Below are 20,633 nucleotides of genomic sequence, written 5' to 3' on the forward strand. Positions count from 1 at the left end.
GTGTGTCCCGACGTTGCCGCGAATTCTGTCGGAATTTCCTAATGAACCCAACGAGAGAGCGCGAACACACAACCGCGACTCGATAACAGCGGAAACTCCGCGAGTATCCGCTTTTCAAGCGCCTGAAATCATAGAAAGCGCGGGGGGGAGGAGGTTGTATCGCGCGCGCGCGCTCGCAGAAAAGTTTCACATTCAATTTGTTCCTCTCGTTTCGCAGTAATCGCTCGCCAATGATTTTTTTTCCCTCCCCCCGCGTCCGCATCTCCCCTCGCTCCCTCCCTGCCTCTACTTACCCTCTTCCTTCTCGAGCTCTCTTCTTCTTCGTCTTCTTCTTCTTCATCTTCTTCTTCTTCTGCAACTCCCCCACCTACGAGGTTTCCAACCGAGGTACCGAGTTCATCCCTCGCGCCTTCATCCGGATCCACTTAAACCGAAAGCGTGCACCGAGATAAACCGGATCGCGAGCACAGGAAGGACTGGCTGTGGCATCTTCCGACCAATCGCAAACCCGGGATCTCGTTTCTTCGCCACCGCGTGTCGACCGACGCGGACCAATCGGAGCGAGGCGGTCGGTAGACGCGGAGGGGTGAGCATGGCGCTTCCACCCCCAAAATGGCTGCGAAATCGCGCGGGCATTAGGCAGCCCGTTCAAAATAAACGGGCGGATTAATTCGAGGGGGTTGCGGCACGCGGTAGGATATGCGCGAGCGTATATCATCCCCCCTTGATATCGTGCGCGTGTATATGTGTGCGTGTATGTGTGTGTGTGTGTGTGTGTTCTACCTGCTCAGGTTTCTTCTGCGCGTCTCCACCTCTCTCTTTCTTTCTCTCGTGTATTTTGCCTCGCGTGCTATCGTCGTGTCGACCACGGGAACGAGGGTGTATATTGGGGTTTCTAGACGCTTCCGGTTAGCCACGACGACGACCGTCGGTTGTCGACGCAGAACGACGCCGAGCGTCCGCGCGATAGTATGAAAGTCGGATCTTCCTGTGACGCGAGTGTGTCGACGCGGTTTCCTGCGCGAAATCGTCACGCCTGATTGTTGTTGTTGTTGTTGTTGTTATTATTGTTGTTGTTGTTGTTGTTGTTGTCTCGTCGCTGCGGATATATAGAATTTCGATTGATAATTGACGATTGATTCACGAACACGTCGTGGGTTTTATCTCGCCGACGACGACGACGACGACGATGATGCAGGAGCACAAGTCTTTTCTGATCAGGGACCTTCTGGGGGACGTGCTGGCCGATCGAGTCCAAGGTATCTTTACTGATAAAGTGTGCAAGGTTCGGCAAGACAAGAATAGAGTCGAGATTACTGCACTATAAAAAACAATATATATATATATTAGGATTAAAATAAAAATATAAATAAAAATAAATATATTTTGTAAAGATTAACTAATGATATTTATTCTAATGTGAAAAAACACGTTGGAACAATTACTTTTGGATTATTTTAACTAAGCCGACACTGAAAAAAAAAACAGTTTTGTTGAGATAACCACAATTTAATAAATCAAACTAAATAAAGTGTTTTGGAAACCAAATTTTGGTTGAGATTATCAAAATTTGTTAATCTCAACGAAACTATTTTTTTAGTGGATGGCCAAAAAACAAATCGTTTAGAATTTGTGACAATTGGCGCTAAACGATTTTTTAATAAAACTTTTGCTTTATTGTTTATTTTTGCTGCTCGTGTTTATACAAAGATGCAATGTCGACTTTGTGTGCGAGACTTATATTTAGAATATATCTGTACAAAAAATTAAACGGAAAATAATTAACGGTATAAATATAATTGTATAGATTCTTGAATCGCGATCCCACGATTTTTTTTATTAATTTCGCGAGAGAGGAGATTTGCAGCGTTTTTTTTTTTTTCGACGCATGGCGAATCGCCAGAATCTCGTTAGAAAGTGGAATCCCGTGGCGCGTTTCTATTATTTAAATCGTATCCTACGCGTGTAGGGCCCCACCACGCGGGGTGACTAACCCCCTCGGAGACGGTGGTGCCCCATCAAGAACGATTCTACAGATGGTTCGAGGTGCCGAAAGATTCGTTAGGGCTTGTTAGCCGGTGAAAGATTATTACCCCCCGTCGTGTCACATCGCGAGTCTGATTGGCTAATCCTGAGAGGGTGCAGCAGGTCCCGCTAATTGAAATGGTTTGCACTAACCGAGATCGATCACAATCCGACGTGGGGGAGGTTGCTGTTGAATTATTGTTTCGTTAATAGATTTTGCTCGACACCGTCGTTCGTGTCCACGCGCTGATCGGATCAGTCAGAAAACAGCGTTCGATCGAAAATAACGATATTGGTTTATTTGGTCTTTCATTTTCACTTATCGCGCACTGATTGTACAAAAAATTAATAATAAAATGATGATTTTAACGAAAGCGGAGGAGAAAATAGAAGTAAAATATTTAAAGTTTGGAGATTTCGCGAGACGCCGATGTTAACCGTTTATATCCGTGGTTTTGCTCCCCCCCCCCTATAAAAAAAGTATAAAACAAAATTATAATTTTACATTACATACTTCTCAATCACTCGGCAATTGTTGCTCGAGCGTTGCAACGATCGTTTATTTATTCCTGAAAATATGCGCTTCGCAAAAATATGCTGCAGAAGAGTCCGAGGACGATTCGGCCGTACATTCGGATTCCGAGGACACCATCGATCCCGGAAGCAGTCCCTGCACGCGTCTTGGGAGTCCTCCGCCGGCTCTGTCGCCGTCGCCCGGTCCTGCGACCACGTCCGGCAAATCCTGCGGAGTGACCGTAAACAGCGCGGCGCCGACCGGTAGGAAACCACGTAGACGACGTACCGCCTTCACCCACGCTCAATTGGCTTACCTCGAGAGAAAATTTCGTTGCCAGAAGTATCTAAGCGTGGCGGATCGCAGCGACGTCGCTGACGCGTTGTCGCTGTCGGAGACCCAAGTGAAGACCTGGTACCAAAATAGAAGGTTAGATTAAAAAAAAAAAAAACACACACACACAGTCGCCGAAAAGTTTTCGGATCGGAGATCACACAATTCACAGAGAGAGAGAGAGAGTGAAAAGTTGTTTTAAGGAAAACGAGCGAATTTTTTTTTGAATCGTTGCAGAACGAAATGGAAGCGACAGAATCAGCTGCGACTTGAGCAGCTGCGCCATCAAGCCACCGTCGAGAAGGATCTTCTGGTGCGTAGCGTGGGTCTGCATCACGGCAACATTGACGCTTATTGTTCGCCTTACAACGCACAAACGCAGACCAGCGGCCATCCGCCGCCGCCGCCGCCGCCGCCGGCACCGTCAACCGCGTCCACGGCGGCGTTTCTATCGACGGCGGCCGCTCTGTTCCGAAACGTCACCTACGTTCACGGATGTCCGCTCTAACCCGCTTTCAACCTCGAAGACAATCTCAAGAGATGAATTTTTATCAGCGCGGTATATTTGTTTTTATATATATATATCTGCTCTCGAGAGGTCCGAAGAAGAAACAGTTTCGACGAACTACTTTGTGTCGTGTGAGTGCCGTAATCTAACATGAAAAAGTGTTTCTCTCACAAACGGTAGTTTATGTTATTTTTTTGCGCGTTTTCCGAATTTTTCACGAGAGAACGTGAAGTCGGTCGGCACACACGTTTGTTTCAACGAATCACACAAATTTGTTACAAAATTATTCGAAATATTTGTGCGTTGTAAATTTCTTTTTACACACATTTTTTTTCTTTTTTTCATCTATTTTCGTCACATGACACCTGAGCCTGACTTTGTGCGCGTTCAGAAAATTGTTACAAGCAGAGAGAAACCAAAGATCTCCGAAATAAGTAAGTTCCGTGTTGATTACCGTTTCCGCTTGTCCGTTGAATATATTTTAGCAAGTAGGATATATTGCGGATATTTTTTTTGCGCTCGAGAGCAAGAGAGTTCGGATTTTTTCAGCGTTTCTTCTTACGTATAACGGGCGTTTGAATATTAATTAAGGATTAACATAAAAAAGTGTGTAAATATGTAATTACGGAGTCGGTCGGTAGTCGTAGCCGCTTTTTTTCTCGCAGATCAAGTTCGGTAATGAAGAAGAAGAAGAAGAAGAAGAAGAAGATAGTGACGTTTCTCGCATCTCCTCTTCGATTTGACAGAGAGAATTTGTGTGTAATAATCGATATATCACTACCAATGTTATCGCGTCGCGTCGCAAACGTAATATAACGCGACGTCTGTCGTGAAAATTGTAGATGGACGTTGATATTTCATTTTTAGACGATAGAGAGACAAGAGACAAGAAAGTAACATATATATAGTTAATTCGTCACACACGAAGGAAAGAGAACAAGAGTCGCGGCTGCGATCTCGCGCTGTATATAATATATATATTAGGTCTACCGGAAAGTTCTGTCCGTGTTTTTGGAATAAAACAAAATACAAATTTTTCTTACCTTCAATAAACTTTATTAAATAATATAATTGCCATTATTATTGATGATTTCTTGCCAGCGTGAGGGCAATTTGTATATCCCAGTTTTGAAAAATTAAGAAAAATTTGTATTTTGTTTTATTCCAAAAAAACGGACGGAACTTTCCGGTAGACCTGATACACAAATCACGGTATCACGCGAGCAACAATTTACGCGCAACGGGGGGGATATTTTAGCCACACACACAGATTTTAATTCCACACTACAAAATAGCTACACTTTAGCGTCGTCTTATTGTTAGATAAAAATGTATAATCTCGACTTGAAGCGAGCGAGCGAAATTAATTAATGTATTAATTACCGAGATTGTACAGCGTTCGATAAAATGTAAGCGCCCATCGGATTTTAATCCTTTTTAACAATTTATTTCGCGTTTGTCATTGATAATATCACACTTCGTCGTCGATAATCTAATATTGACCACCATTTTCTCTCGAAGTAATGAAATTCTCTCTATTTGTAGATAAAATAAATTATTATCGAAACAAAAAAAAAAAAAAACTCCGATGCAAAAGTCTCCCAAGTCTCGATCGCAACGCTTTTTTATTTTCGCTCTCGAAAAAAACCTTTCACTCTCTCCCTTCCGACGATAATAAAAAAAATTACAAACAAATAAAAAACAACTCGATCGAAAAATCGATGCCGAGCGCGAACACTCGTGTGCGCGTTTGTATCTACTTCCTCTTCGCTCTTATATCTTACGTTTGTATCTAGTTTTTTTTTTTTCGTAAGTGAAGAAGAGAGAAGCCGAAGTACACACACGTGGCGCGATAGACACGTGGCCAAGCACGAGTAATTGGGTGAAATCGATACATGTTGAAGTGATTCGAACGCGATACCACACTTGTACGCTACTGTGTATTGGCATCGGCGTGTGTGGAGGATCTAATTGCACGGAAACGACGAGAGAGAGAGAGAAAGATAGATAGATAGAGAAAGAGAGAGAATACACGACACACAACTGTTGCGATTATCCTCACGCCGACGATGTTCCGCACTAATTGGGCCGGGAGAAGAGGAAGCCTGCGGTAAGATAATCGGTACACGGATGATTAGTTTTTCTTAGATGAGCGCACATGTTACTGTGTTATTAACGACTTTGGATTCGAGGAGAACGACATTGATTGGAATTGAATTGCTTATACAATACACACACACACACACATCTCCTCTCTTGCACATTCATCGCACACACAGCATACGTATGCCATATTATTCGAAGTTAAGATTATTATCGTTGTTTGTTCCAAAATCTGTTCGCACAAAGGAAATCAAACCGAGCCGTCAAGAGTCAGGCAGTTTAAAACCCGTCGCACACTTTCACATATTTCGCCTTGAATAGAAATATTTTTTTTTTTACATATATATAATTATTTGTCTTTTTGCGATACAAAGTTTTTTTCCCGTCAAAATCTCAGAGTCTAATTTAATTTTTGTAAACTAGCGCGAGTCAAAAAAAAACTCTTTAACGTAAAGAAGCAAATACATTTAATAAATATGTGAAACTAGATTTTTTTTTTCCCAAAGGAGAAGATTTGTATCAAGTGCGTCGTCGTCGTCGTCGAGATTTCGTCGCAATTCTGTTGCGTTTTCCCCTTTGTTTTTTTTCGCCACGAGCGAGAGAGGAAGGAAGCGCGAAAAAATGCGGGGAACAACACTTCCCGAGAGAGTGTATCCCCGAAACGAAGTAAATCTCGGGGAAACCTCGTGGTGCTTGACGTACATACCTACGAGAAAATACATAGTTTCGCGCGCGCAACTCCCGCGAATGCGAAATCGCGCGCGGACGAAGAAGAAGAGAATCTTGCGCCGCGGCCCCCTTTCTTCGCGCCCGTCGCGCGGTCTCTCCCGCGCTTATTCACGTTCAATGCGCCATGTTGTGTTAGGCGGAAAAAAAAAAAAAAAAGACGACGGAAATCTCTCACGCATAATTACTTCGTCATAATGAACACCGCGCATCTGGCGTTTATTATTTTCTAAGACGACTCGCGATTGTTGTCTCGCGTTTAATGATTCTCTTTTGTGTGTTTTCTCTCTCTCTCTCTCTCCGAAAAAAAAAAAAAAACAAAATAAACAGTCGAACGTGTCTCTCGGTTGTGTGTCAAGAAAAATATATTCCAGCAAGGGGTGAAACAAATTAAATGAGTTTAAAAAAAAATTACTTTCATATAATCCAATTAAAGTAACTCTTTAAAATAACATTTCTAAAGAGAGAGAGAGAGAGATGTCATTTGTGCGAGACGCAAAAATAAACATTGAAAATCTAAAAAACAAACAAAAAACAATACACAAAAGAGAATTACCTTTGCGATATTGATTTTTATCTAGCGATGATTCGACGCGCGCGCACACGGGGGTATGGTGTGTTTCTTATCAAAAATTCACGTGTAAGGATTTCCTACCGAGATACGTGAGACAAGTGGCACCCCGCGCGCGCGTCCGGCCACGTGCGCGTTATTGTAACGCGACGAACGGGTCGGGCGAACACACGCGTGTGCATACGTGCGTAAGTCATGTTGGCACTTGGGCACGCGCTTCTTATTCCCTCTTTTCGTGTGTCTCTCTCCGTGTAGCGCGCCGCGAGCATCGTTAAATACTTCACGGGGGGGGGGGGGGCGGATCCGTACGTGCGCGGAAAAAGAAGTTCTTCGGCTTCTTTCACACGCGCGATATTCGCCATCACGACTTGTTTGTTTGTTTTTTTTTTTTTTATTTTCAATTCACAACGTGAATTGAACCCTTCCCCCCCGGCGATGCGCTTCGTTATTTCTTCGCGATCGATTTGCGCAAGTTTCGATTATATCACACGTTGCCGCACACATTGCGAAAAAAACAACGAAATGTTTACCTTATCTTCGGCGGTGGAACGAAGACGACGATTAAATTCTCTCGTTTAGACTTGAATCCGTGCACGCGGACGGACTGATAATCAGAATGATAAAAAAAAAAAAACACACCGCGCTAAAAAGAAAGGCAAAAAGAAGCGATGGGAAGAAAGCGATGCGCGAGAATGCTTCTGGGTTCTTTGCCGGGAAAAGCTGTGAAGTAATTGCTGGAGAAAAATCCTGGGCAACCCCCCCGCGGATGATTTCCATCCTTCTCCGTTCTCCCTTTTTCTCTCGTTCCATCTCCCTCTTTTTCTCCCGTCCCTTGACGGGAAAGGCAAAAGCCAGAAGTAAAAGGGGTCGCCGGCCTCGCGCCGGGGAACGAGAAGGGCGTGCGGGAGAGAGAGGGGGCGTGGACCGAGTGTAACGAAGCTCCGACTTTTTAATTGGAATATATTCAGAAAGCGGTACGCCTTTTCATCGCGGGACCCGATGCGATGCACCCGTGAATGCGACCTGAATCAACGCGGCATCAACTCGAGCCCGCCCGCGCGGATCAGTCCGCGGAAACTTGGCGGCGGCGGCGGGTTTTTTTTTCCGGGGGGATCGCGCGAAATCCGCACGGGATTTTGTTCTTCTCTTTGTTGTTTTTTTGTTTCTTGTTTTTTTTTCGCATCATTCATAGATAGACGCGATTCAATGACACGTCTCAATGACGGTGAAAATTTATACGCTAAATGGGAACGTCGTGGGGGGGCGAGGGGGAGAGAGGGGGATTTTTTTAGTCTTTCGCCGTGTGAATAAAGAGTTTCGTTTCAGATTTTCCGCGGATTTTTCGAGAGAACGGAGCAACTATAACGTGGGCATCGTCGATAATTCGTTTCTACGCAATCATTTATTTCAGACGCAAAGAAAATTGTTCGAAGATTTCGCAAATAATTGAACTATTTTGCGTGCGCGTTGTATTTGTTTTTTGTTTTGTTTTGTTTCGTTTTTTTTTGTTTTTACAGAAGATTTGCACAGCGCGCCTAAAACCAATTACGCTCGAAATTTTGTCAGAAATATTTAGAAGATTTCTTTTATTCCTTTCTTATATAATGCGAGAAATATTACGAAAAGCATGACTATTCCTTTTGAGAAACATTCGCCTAAGGCGAATTCGGCTTAATGGGCTGTTTGCTTGCAAATTGCGCCAACGCTAAAGGGCAAAAGCGAACAATTCACAACTCGTTTTAACTTCCTCCACATTTCAATCCCAAGAGCCAGCGGGTCCTTCTTGTGGCTGTTGCATTTGCATAATTGTCTCTTATGCTCTGTTTCTCCTTGAAGCGAATCACTTTTCCCTTACACCATTTTACCGATTGATCGGTGAATCTGCCGTCATCAGTCAGTCGGTCGAAAAATGTTCAAAAAAAAAAAAAATAAATAAATAAACAAACCGGAGTAATATCATCTACATTATTTTTATGTCAAGAACAATAAATTGTCTTTCTTCTACTTGTGTGTACAAAAATTAAAATTCAATTCTTTTAATTTTTTTTATCTAAAAATCGATAAAAAAATTAGCTAAATCGAAATACATCTGCCGTAAACCGTAACAAAATGTAAATATAAATATAAAAAAAAAAAAATTGTAAAAAGAATTGCCCCGGGTGAGGATCGAACTCACGACCTTAAGATTATGAGACTTACGCGCTGCCTACTGCGCTACCGAGGCACTTGCTAAGTGTGTTCCTATTTTTATTTATTAATTCGTCTTATTGAGAGCTCTTGCAATTTGACGACAACCAAATGAATGTAAAAACGTTATTATCAACATTCCTGATGTTATAAAACCGTTTTTTGACTCGCGCGTGATAAAAAAAATTTATTATAGTTTTATTTAAAATCAGAGATATTTCTAGGTTATATAGGAACATTTCTATTACACAATAGGGAACTGTCGAACGTGAAGAGAGGGAGACATAGTGGCAGTACTGTTTGGTATTTGGAATTGATCTCTCCCGATGTAAATATTGTGAGCTGTCAATATAGACGTGAAAAAAAAACAGTGTCTCTTAATGTAGCTTAATAACTAACGTAATTGATTATCTTCGTTTCGCAATCGACAAGACGCAATATGACAGACGCGAAGAGCTTGAAGGAATCTATCGAGCAGTACGAGACTCAGGTGCGGTGACGCAATTTTACGTCAAAGCGTGTGCATGTGTAATTTTGTAACACGTAAAAAGTCTGTTCTGGTTTTTTCTGTTTAATCGCTGTTGTACTCACGTGCCTTTGCAGCTTTTGCAAGTGGACACAACATTGTCAATTACGCCAAACGGTCCCGACAGAGACAATCTTCTCAGTCTGAAGTCCGACATCGAGGAACTCATTTCGTTGACAAGAGAGAGCTTGCAAAGTCTGGAAGGAGATAACGATGAGAACGCGAATGAAGATGAAGATTTTGACGACGACACCCAAGATCCATTGGATAAGGAATATGCCTTGTTTAAGGTACGCGTGTCTCTTGGATGTGGTTTGCGACCCCCTCCGCATCCAAGTTTACTTACTGCTGGAACTGCTAGACATCTCTTTACTCTTCCTCTCTGGCTTGTAATATATTGAACAATATGTCTCAAAGCAGTTTATCACATATTTAAGTCTGTTGCAGAGTATTTTCATAATTTTCAAGCATTATTATATATATTTGTGGTATGTGAAGTTGTAATGTTTAAGAGACATTTTTGATCTGTAACTAAATTATGTTTTTTTAAATCCATTCAGGCAGCACTGGAAAAGTCTTCGGATGATAACGAAAGCGGGAAACAGGACAGTAACACAACTGGCCTGGATTCCGACAGCATTGAAGTCAGTATACAACTCTTCTCTATGTCATAGCAGAGAATAGCGCAATTATACGGTGCAGCATTGATATTGTAGGATGAACTGAAGGAGCTGGAAGGTATGAAATGCAAAGCCTCTTACGGCAGTTCTTGGGGCGGTATTGGATATCACAATGCCATGGTGTGTTCCATTCATAGAAATCCCGAAGAAGGGATTAGAGACATTCACGACATCAAGGCAAGTTTTTTAAAATATCATCATATTAACAGTATATGTATAATTCTTCTTTGTTTTAATTGCAAAGTTTGTTAAGTAGGTTCGAGTTTTCTTTCTTAATCCCACACACAAGGAGATGATTCCGTGTCCGTATTTTCTTGATGGCAGTTGCAAGTTTTCCGACAAAAATTGTCATTATTCTCACGGAGAAATTGTGCCATTTTCAAGTCTAAAGGAATACAAGTAAATTGTTTCTTTTTTTTTTGTTTTTTAAAGAGAAAGCATTATCAAAGACAGACGATTTCTATCACTTCGTGATTTGCAGAGAACCTGATTTCCATTCCATTAAAATGGGAAGCAGAGTATTGGCCAAGCAAAAGAGTAATATGTGGCACAGGTCCGTTGTGTTGAAAATGCCCGAGAAAAACGGGGAAAAGTACAGAATAAAATTTGAAGCCAGCGGCAAGATCATGGAAATCGATTTGCAGGATCTCTTGCCTCTTGGTAAGCGTGTGTTAAAATTGATTGCACGCTTACCAATTGAGACATCTCTCGTACAAGCTTTCTAAAATTATTGTCTTTACAGACAGTGCAGATTTGGAAATGTCAGATACGTCTGACGATAGCGACGACGAGAACGATGACGATTCTAACTCGCCGTCGACTGACGATTCGGTTCACAAATCTCTTTTGACGGTACAGTCAGACGAACCTCTGGGAAAATGGGAAAAACACACACGTGGTATCGGTAGCAAATTAATGATGCAAATGGGTTACGTAAGCGGTGCCGGTCTTGGAAAACGCGGTGACGGCAGAGTTGAGCCTGTAGAGGCGACAATTTTACCGGCAGGAAAATCATTGGGTTTGTTCGAATTTCTCCAAATTGCTATGTTGTGCATTGTACGTCGCAATAGAAATATTCTGATTATTTATTTCGTTCTTCAGATCATTGCATGCAATTGCGCGAATTTGCCGGCGGCGACAAGGATTTGTTTTCCGCTGAACGTAAAATGCGCAAGCACCAACGGAAAATCGAGCAACAAAGTGAGAGACAGTATCAGAAGGACAAAGAGGACGGCAAGAAGAGCAATGTGTTTAATTTCATAAACAAAACGTTGGGTGATAAACGTAAGTCGTAAAAAGACACACGCGATGTATTATAACGATCAAAATATATAGGGGAGACTGGGGCTGATTGTGACACGGTTGTAAAAAGTTACAATCTTAAATTAGCAATGAAAAATAATTGCAACAACGATGATGTTAATTACGCGCGTGACGCGGTGACAGTTGTCGCGTTTGTCTCTTTTTGGCTTCAATGTAGCACTTAATTTTCATCACTAATCAAAGTAACTTGTAACTTTTTACCCGTGTCACAATCAGCCCCAGTCTCCCCTACACGTAATTTATATATATATACATATGATCCGCTATTGTTTGTAGCTAAAGACGACGCGGGCAACAGTTCGCGGGGCAAACTCAAGACGGAATCCATCAGAAACTTGAACGTAGCGAATTTCCAGATCGGCGAAGACATAAGTCGATTGGAGAAGGAATCGTCGAAACTCAAAGAATCAATGGCGAGACACGCCAAGGGTAGCGCACTTTACAACAACATTGTAATGAAATACAATGAGACGCAAAAAGAGCTTACTAATTTAAGAGCTTCCGAGAAGAGCATAGTCGCGGAACAGAATCAGAGGAAGAATAAAGCTAAATTAACTGTATTTTAATTCTGTACGATAGCTTGTAAGGTGTAAAAAACAATAAAGGTGTTTTATCAGTATTTCTCGTGTAATTTATATATTTTTGTTGTCGCGTCATCCGGGATATGTTTTCTCGAGTTTTAACTCGATCTTGCGATGCAACGCATTTTTTAAAGGAACGTTGGTTAATGGATTTTAACGCCATTCTAACCTAACTTCTGATCAGACTTGATTTTTACTTTGGTTCGCGTTTACTCCACCATCGCGCGCCCATATACACGTCAGTACCTTTAACTAAAACCTTCCTGATTTAACCTCAACGTCTCGGCGAATACGGTGATTTAACTGTTACAAACAACAGTTGAGAGAGTATTCCACGTTGACAATTGTGTAATCGCACATCGGGAACGATGTCAGACCAAGTGTTGTCACAGAAATTGAGCGGCGAGAAAGACGAAAAATATCCCGCTACGGAATCATTGTCAGAATTATTTGACAAGGCTTTTGAACTATTCAACAACATCAACAACACGCAAGAACCCACGAACAGTACGAAAATACAGGTATTTTCGTTTTAAAATACATTTGTTTTTGGAATGAGGTCGCGCCAACATGTGTGTACACGTACACGTACATGTGCACCGCGCAAATTGTTGAAACATATTAGTCTTTTTTAAATAAAAAATCCAACTCTTGTTACTCGTACGACATATATATCTACGTGATTTGTTGCATTATTAATTATTGTAATGTCTTGTGATTTTATTTTTTTACAGGCTGACATAAGACGGGTGATGCGTATGTTTGAAGACGCAACGAGATTGGTATCCGTGGTTGATATGTTCAGCGACAATGAGACTTTCGACGAAGTGGCCACAGAGAACATCAAGTATTTCCTACTGCCAGCTCTGCTGGGCAAGCTTACCACCAAAATATGTGGCAACGATGACAGAATGCATCTCGTTAAAGTGGCAGAAATCTATTTCGTGGACTTCTTGAAGCGATTGAAAGCGTACGGTCTGACCGACGTTAACCCGCCCGAACTCGATTCGTCGGACGAGAAGAAAGATACGGGCGACAATCAGAACAGATCGAAGAGCGAGACCCAGATGTTGGCGGATATGGTTGGTTGGTTGTCTGTGTTGAAACAAAACACCGGTTGTTATTGTTGCGCGCAACAGGTAATTATTTTTGTTTTGATTGAACACAATATTTTGTTTTTGTTTTCTCGCTCAGGTAATTCGTAGAAATGTAAAATTGGAAAGATACAAACAGGAGAAAGAGCTGGAGTCACGTTTGAACACTCTGCAGAAGAATCTGAACAATCCGAATATCGACGACGAGATCAAGAGAGAATATTTCGTCACTCTTGTTAAATTGCACGCTGTTCAAATAGTGGACGAACTGAACATGTTGAGCACAGAGAAGACCATTTTGGAGAATATGAAGAAAACGGGACCGACGCACAATCTGGTCTCTAACGAATCGCAGAAGAGTCAGAAGCACAGACCGCCCGCTCCAAAGTTGGAACCCATCATTATCACGCGCGACGAGGTGCAGAAGAAAGTTTTCGGAGCCGGTTATCCGAGCTTGCCGGTCTTGACGGTCCAGGAGTTCTACGAGCAGAGAATCAAGGACGGAGAGTAAGCGCGAGCGTGTCTAATCTAAAAACGAACATTGTAGTTTTTTGTTTCGCTTCTGATTAAATACGATTTTTTTTTTTTATCTTTTCAGCTGGCCCGATCCGTCAAAGCACAACGGACCGGGTTCCCAGTGTCTGCAGAACATGGCGAACACGCGAGCGAACGACGAGAAGGACGACATCTCGAAGGAAGAGAAAGAGGAGACGGACGATCCCGAGTATCTCGAACGCGCTCGCGCAATGGACGAGTACAAGGACACGCATCGTCGCGGATGGGGCAATCGCGCTAATAGAAGTTAGATATGGAAGACATCCTGCGTGTCTTTATCAGGATCGATGTGATAATTTTTCGATACTCGGTGCACGATAGCTGCGCATGTTTTTTTTGCCGCGTTTCACGAATTCAATTGCAAAATTCTCGCGTCGCGAGCAATCGTATGTTTTCTATACGCAAAAAAAAAAAAAAAAAAATAGTAACGAAACGTATTTGCATTCTGTGGGCGGAGATGTTGAAATTTTGAAGAAAATCGAAATCTGTGTTTCAAGCGAGTTTTTTTTTTTTTTTCAAAGAGAACGAGAACAAACACTTTTGTAAAAACGTTGAACGTCTCTCACCCGAGAGTGTCATCGACAATTTAGATTTTTATCACAGGCGGCTTGCGCGCCTCTGTGTTGCGCAGCAATGACATTTGTATTGTTTCATTTTTTTGCGTGTTTTTTAAAGAGAAAGGCGGGGAACAAGGCGAGTGCGTCTAGTTTATTATTCGCTGTGTGTTAATTAACACATTTGTGTTGTTGAGAAATTTAAAAAGAAAATAAATAAAATCCGATTGCGTATACGAAATCTCAGATCTCTCTCGGTGTTTTCTCTTTTGCGTCCTCCGATGTGTGTTTGTTTTGTTTTCAGATTTCTGCGAAAGAAATCGTTCGGCGCGCAACCTGTTCTCGACCTCGAGAGAGAATCAGCGCGTCTCTCGATCTCGATGGTTAATTAATGATTCACGTCGTAATACGCGCGCGGCACCGTAGCATCGGTGAATGGTATCGTCCCGATATAGCGCGTTCTATGTGGAAAAACTATTGCGTGTACGTACGTGCACCACCACATGTGTGCGCTGCGCGTAAGCGCGCAGAAACATCCGAGATGTTCGCGCGCGCGCGCATCGACAGTACCGTAAGCCAATATCGCGATCGGCATGTTTACTTCTAGTTGGTTGAGGTGCGAACTTCCTCGTACGCGTGTGCAATTTGCATTCTCGTGATTATTACGGTTTCGATCGATTGTTTTTTGCCCCGTCGCGTGAGAGATCGATGAGGAGAGTCGCATTCTCAAGGTTTTTTGCGTATCTCGTTTTTTTTTCTCAGAGTGTTTTTTCACCCCGGTTACGGTAATTACGGTGCGCTTGATCTTCAGAAAATAAACAGCGCGCGAGTTTGCAAAGCTGCGAGAGATAAAAAAAAAAAGAAACAAAAAAGCGGAACCGATTAAATTTACCGCTGATTGAAATAAGTGCGATGTAATTTACTTCCGCACGGGTGTACCAGGCGCATAACATTGTCGCGTCGGAAAGTTAATTTATTATTAATCTCGATTTATTAGTAATTGTTAATTTATTAACTTTCGCTACATTTTGTTACGAGTATTTTGTTTTCTTTTTACATCAATGATCTCTTTTTGAAGATCAAAACAGTGTATACGAATGTAATCGAAAACGTATGTCGATGCGTCCAATATTTTGTTAAATAACAGAAGAGAGAAAGAAAATTATGCAAAACACACTGACCTCGGGGAAGGGCAGGGGCGTCGAAAATCGCTATCACCTTCCTGCTTATTTACCGCGTCTCTGTTATGGAAGATGGCGTCCGCAACTCTGAAATTGCCGCGTCGCAGGTGTCACTCGAACGCGTGAATGTATGTACACACATATGTACATACGCGCGATAGATGTATCGCCGATGGATATATGTGTGTGTGTTGCGACGCAACAGGTTGTGTGCGTCGAGTTTTGCCGCGTTTGAAACGTCTCTGTTTTTCTTTTTTCTCTCTTTTCCCACGCGCGGCGTGTTTTCATGCGCGCTCGGAAAAACATGAGGACAAGCAGCAGCGTCGTCGCGTGAGCGAGGTGTATCCTCCTCCTCCTCCTCCTCGCGAGCAAGGTGCACGCACATCGCACGACGACACATCGTCCCACCCCCGCGCCCCATCCCGATGCGTGGTCGCGCGCCGAATACATTAGGACTTCTCGGAAGCGGAGCTTAGCCTCGAAAAAGTCGCGCTTGGCATTCGACGCGCGCGAGTCTCGCGCGTATGAGGTGTGTGTGTGCGTTTTCTCCGCGCGCGGATTAAAAGCGTATCGCAACGCGCGTTGTCGTCTTCTATCTCTCTCTCTCTTTCCGGTACGTTGTGAAAATTGCAATAATTCATTCGCGTCCTCCTTCTCCTTCACCACCGTGTCTTTTCGCCTCCTTCTTCCTCTGTTTAGATACAAACTCTCTCCCGAGCGTGCGGTGCACGCACGTCGCGCGCTCTGAGTTCTTCGCTAAGGAATCCCGCCCGTGTTCCATTCATGAAAAAAAAAAACCGTCTCTCCGTTGCGGATCGGTAACGGCGAATTGGGAGGTTATGTTGATCGCGTGTAAAATTACATTGTTACATTCGTAATAACATTATCTTCGTCGCGTCAAGGTGTTATTTCGGTAAACATGTGTTGTACGTGATTTGTGTGTGTGTGTGTGAGAGAGAGAGAGAGAGAGAGAGATAGCTTCGTGTTTACACGCGCGCGAGCGAAGCGTCGCGCACGGTGTGTGTCTCGTTTTATTCGAAAAAGAAGGACGGAGTGTTGTGAATAAATTACTGTCGACTTTGCACTCTCGTCGCGGTTTTTATTTGTATTTAATGTTTAGAGACGTTTCGCTGTTTACCGAGAGCGTTAAAAATCGCACCTGCGATCGTTCGTTTAAAATTTAATTAAATAAACGCGACAAACGCGATTTTTTTTTTTTTATCAAGGTTTCGCGCTCGCTCAAGTTTCTCGGTTTCGCGGAATGTGTGTGATGAAACGTCGTTATTGTTGTTTCAGACGCAAGTGTGAGAAATTCTTTGTAAGATAATGTGTGTGCGCGCGTGTTTTGCGTTCTCTCTCTCTATCGCGCGAACGTCATTATCTACACACGTTTATTTTTATACTCTGATTTTTTTTTGTTTTATTGCGGATTGATTTACTCAAAAAATTTCTTCTTCGAATCTTCGTATAAAAAAGAAAAAATTATTTTTTTTTAAGTCAAATTAATTCAAATTAATTCAAATTAATTCAAATTATTTTTTTAAATTACTTTTTAATTACTTCTTACAAATAAATCGAAGATTGCAGACTTTTAGTGTTTTTTTTTAATACACGCACTATTTTTAAGATGCAAACTTGAGAAACTACATCTCTGTTGTTTGTATTTGGCGAAAGTTATTCTGTAATTACAGCAATAGCCTTAATTAATTTTTTTTTTTTTATACAGCTGCTAGTATTATAACGAGAAGATAATTTTATATATGTAATATCGTTTTTAGCCTATGTTGGGCAATGATTCCGAATGATTATCTCTGAATCATTCCAGATTAGGTTTACAAATGACATGAATCAGGTAATAAGTGGAACAAAGCTTGTGACATGATTAATACGATCTTTTTAGATATCAAAACGGAAACACACGCACACACACACATACTCTTCCAGAAGTAACAAGATTCTCATTAAATGCTTCCGTCTCACAACTCTTGGTCTCTCTTTGATTAAATACACGCCAAAGATATAAGAGAAAACAAAAAACAACGGAAACATGGATAAGGGACACGGTGCTACCTACGCAGGAGGTGATAACCACCTACTCGAATACTGGGAGGAATATCAGAAAATGATAGAGGAGACGAAGCTGTTGGAGGATTACCTAGATGAAGAATGCGGCCCACGAAATTATGACGGTTTGTTAATTATGTGTAAATTGTTGTACTTTAAAGAATTATAAAAATTTGTTAAAACAATGTGGAAGAAGAAAAGAATCTCATTTTTTTTCTACAGAAGGAGAAGAAGAGGCGGAATGGTTGCGCGCAGCGGGTTTGGCGGAATTAACAGAAGCTTGGAAAGCAGGTAGGGAGGTACAACCTGAAGAATTGGGTGCAGCCTTGCGTCCTCTCTCGCGAGCTCAAGCCGAAGCTGTGAAACGTCGAGTGCGATCGCTTAATCACACGGTTAAGCAACGTTTCAATCAGCGTCAGCGTGTTCGCAAACCGGACATTAGAGACGTTTTCAAAGATGTAGAGGTACGTTGTCAAAGTGAAAAGATTGATGAAAATAAATATTGAGATAAATAAGATTAAGTTTTCAACGAAAGTAAGTGAACAAATATGTTTGTCAGGTATCTAGCACGGGTACGAGATCGCGCAGCGCTACTCCTGATTCATTAGACTCGATTCCCGGTGCCACTTCAGAAAATGCATCACCTCCCTCACCTCCGACGGTACCTGTAATCGAGGACGCGCATCAAAAGTAAGCGTGTCACAAGATTTGATGAAGTTGACGATGTATTTTTTTTCTATTTTCTTTCAATATAATTCGTCCTTTGACTGTTCAGTGCTTGTGTGCCGAGTTTCGTGTCCATATTTCATCGAAATGAGGGAAAAACAACCGTTCGCAGAACACCGAGTGGTCCACAAACGGTTCTCAATCCCGTACCAGTATCTACCCCCGCACCTGTACCTGTGCAGGAAATTTTTAGAAGAACGGGTCACTGGTCGAGGGGAGATGTCGCAAATGATTCCGGTATCGCTGCAGTTTTTTCATCTACTTGGGTTTTACTATTTTGTACAAAAAAAATATTATTTCAAAATCTCTGCAATATTGCATATTGAATTACAGAAGGAATTCAACTGACTAGCTACCACAGACTGGGAACAGTTCACATCGCCAGGCCCGTTCAGAGGCACAACAGCGATCTTAAGGATGTAGCAAATGCGGTGCATTTAGATACCGAATCCGTTAGGAAATTGACAGTTCCGAAGGACTCGTCTCTTCGGTAAGTTCAAGATAATATTTTCGAATGTATTTTTACTTTCATAAAAAAAATGTTTCTAATTTATTTTAGTCGGACTGCGGGAAGTCACGCCACGGTAACCCGAAGTCATAGTAGTTTATACGGCCTAACCAGACCGGCAGAGGAAAATCTGATAGCTCGTCCGCTAAGTCGCACATCGTCTCACGGTCATCTCAGTTTCGAGGAGATGTGCAGAACCAATGAGGCCGAATCTAAAGTCTGGTCCTCCGACGGTCTGACGGCCGATGACGATTATGCTCGGCAAGGTGTGGAATTATTATCGCAACGTGATCTTACGAGGTTGCAGTCTCTCTTGTGGCTTGAGCTGACGTCGATTTTTGACACGTACAATTTGCCGCTCACAAGACGAAAACCTAATAAACGGCGGCGAAAAAGTACGTAATGAGATCATTTATTCTTCGTTTTCGTTCTCTGTGATTTATCTTGCAACGTGTGTTGTGTATATTTGCAGCGGGAAATTTATTTGGTGTTTCTCTGTCGACGCTACTGCTCAGGGATAGCCAGTTAACGAGCGAAGAAAATAATATACCGTTAGTGTTCCAAAAGATTCTCGCTGAACTGACGAAACGCGGGGTGAAAGAGGAGGGTATCCTTCGTGTCGGAGGTCACAAGCAAAAAGTAAATATAAAATTTTATCGTTGTTCACATATATATACGTACGAGATACTTGCTCGCATATTGATTTATTTATTTATTGATGATAATTATGTAGGTGGAAATGATCTGTACGGAGCTGGAAACAGATTTTTATTGCAAACCAAACGAGATGGACAAGTTATTCAAGCGCACTCCGTGTCACGATTTATCGGCAGTTTTGAAGAGATTGTTGCGAGACTTGCCGCAGCCTCTTCTAACTGTCGAGCTGATCGACGCTTTCTATCACAGTCACGGTTAGAAAATTGCTCGCGCAACGCGATGCGCTGTGCGCGCTCTCAGAGATTTTAAAGAAATTTTTTTTGTTTTCGCGCAGGTGTGAAGAATTACAACAACATGGTGTACTCTCTGAATCTGCTGGTGCTCTCGCTGCCCGTTGAACATCGGTGTACTTTGGAGGCGCTGTTGAATTTCTTGAAACTGGTCATTGAGAATCAGTCGTTCAACAAAATGTCGATCCACAACGTGGCGATGATTGTGGCACCGTCGCTTTTTCCGCCACGCTACGTTTATCCCCGGGACCGTTCCGATCTGACCGCCCAAGTCAATATGGCCGCCATATGTTGTCAGGTAACGGAAACTCTGCTTAATAATGTCGATAAGCTGTGGTATGTGCCAACAAAGCTCATAAATCAATTACGAAGGCAATCGGGAGGAGTCGAGAGATATCGCAAGTATAAGAAGAAATATTACTGATCGTGATTAGATAAAAGGTAGATTATTATCGCATACTTTTACAAACTTCGATTGTTTGTGTTAATGCATAAATTATGTTACGTGTTAACAACACATCGAAGTTTACAAGGAAACTTCCTTAGGTGATTAAAAAAAAAAAAAAAAAAAGAAAGAAAGAAAAAAAAATCATCAATGCATTAAACAGTGCAATATTCTGATCAAGAGTAGTGTCTCTGTCTGTACGGCGCAAGATCTGCATCATTTTTTTGTTTTTATAATTTAAATTTATATAGTACTCTAATTAAATTATAATATGAATATACAATATGATTATATAATATGATTAAATTAATTTTCTTCTAATACTCCTTGTGAAATCAGATTTGAACGCTATATTTTACCTCAGTTTGTGTGTTGATATATAATCACAATATCTCTCATATGTCGTACATTTATATATTACTTTTTATACATACATATATTGTTTATACATATATGCACGCGTATGAAGAGTTTTGATATTT

At 41.9% G+C, this 20,633-nt stretch overlaps 4 protein-coding genes and 1 non-coding gene across 9 annotated transcripts; 4 read left to right on the forward strand and 1 right to left on the reverse strand.

Moving 5' to 3' along the window:
* Nucleotides 1-804: 804 nt before the first annotated feature.
* LOC109856607 (barH-like 2 homeobox protein) lies at nucleotides 805-3,380 on the forward strand. The gene is made up of 3 exons (XM_020432068.1): nucleotides 805-1,259; nucleotides 2,629-2,968; nucleotides 3,110-3,380. Exons 1-3 carry the CDS (start codon nucleotides 1,190-1,192, stop codon nucleotides 3,378-3,380), a joined length of 681 nt encoding a protein of 226 aa, XP_020287657.1. The 5' UTR covers nucleotides 805-1,189.
* A 5,551-nt stretch (nucleotides 3,381-8,931) lies between these two features.
* Trnam-cau lies at nucleotides 8,932-9,004 on the reverse strand. The gene has a single exon. It is a non-coding gene; the product is annotated as a tRNA-Met (tRNA).
* A 246-nt stretch (nucleotides 9,005-9,250) lies between these two features.
* Nucleotides 9,251-12,115, forward strand: LOC109856592 (zinc finger CCCH-type with G patch domain-containing protein). Its single transcript, XM_020432041.1, has 9 exons — nucleotides 9,251-9,457; nucleotides 9,571-9,783; nucleotides 10,054-10,137; nucleotides 10,210-10,350; nucleotides 10,430-10,572; nucleotides 10,655-10,833; nucleotides 10,916-11,191; nucleotides 11,275-11,457; nucleotides 11,773-12,115. Exons 1-9 carry the CDS (start codon nucleotides 9,407-9,409, stop codon nucleotides 12,060-12,062), a joined length of 1,560 nt encoding a protein of 519 aa, XP_020287630.1. The 5' UTR covers nucleotides 9,251-9,406; the 3' UTR covers nucleotides 12,063-12,115.
* Nucleotides 12,116-12,270: 155 nt separating this feature from the next.
* On the forward strand, nucleotides 12,271-14,150 carry LOC109856593 (immunoglobulin-binding protein 1b). Its single transcript, XM_020432042.1, has 4 exons — nucleotides 12,271-12,598; nucleotides 12,812-13,159; nucleotides 13,272-13,678; nucleotides 13,770-14,150. Exons 1-4 carry the CDS (start codon nucleotides 12,446-12,448, stop codon nucleotides 13,975-13,977), a joined length of 1,116 nt encoding a protein of 371 aa, XP_020287631.1. The 5' UTR covers nucleotides 12,271-12,445; the 3' UTR covers nucleotides 13,978-14,150.
* Nucleotides 14,151-15,877: 1,727 nt separating this feature from the next.
* On the forward strand, nucleotides 15,878-20,277 carry LOC109856591 (rho GTPase-activating protein 18-like). Of its 5 annotated transcripts, none has more exons than XM_020432037.1 (10): nucleotides 15,878-16,074; nucleotides 17,362-17,650; nucleotides 17,748-17,989; nucleotides 18,085-18,215; nucleotides 18,301-18,488; nucleotides 18,585-18,741; nucleotides 18,811-19,154; nucleotides 19,232-19,398; nucleotides 19,493-19,670; nucleotides 19,751-20,277. In XM_020432037.1, the coding sequence occupies exons 2-10, from the start codon at nucleotides 17,509-17,511 to the stop codon at nucleotides 20,128-20,130; spliced, it is 1,929 nt and encodes a 642-aa protein (XP_020287626.1). In that variant the 5' UTR covers nucleotides 15,878-16,074; nucleotides 17,362-17,508; the 3' UTR covers nucleotides 20,131-20,277. The 5 variants fall into 5 exon arrangements, with proteins under 5 accessions (XP_020287626.1, XP_020287629.1, XP_020287625.1 ...); XM_020432040.1 differs by having other exon boundaries at nucleotides 15,878-15,990; XM_020432036.1 differs by lacking the exon at nucleotides 15,878-16,074 and adding an exon at nucleotides 16,081-16,765.
* The last annotated feature ends 356 nt before the right edge of the window (nucleotides 20,278-20,633 follow it).

The sequence above is a fragment of the Pseudomyrmex gracilis genome, unplaced genomic scaffold (assembly GCF_002006095.1).
Source record: "Pseudomyrmex gracilis isolate BER0280 unplaced genomic scaffold, ASM200609v1 scaffold_125, whole genome shotgun sequence".
Lineage (NCBI taxonomy): Eukaryota > Metazoa > Arthropoda > Insecta > Hymenoptera > Formicidae > Pseudomyrmex > Pseudomyrmex gracilis.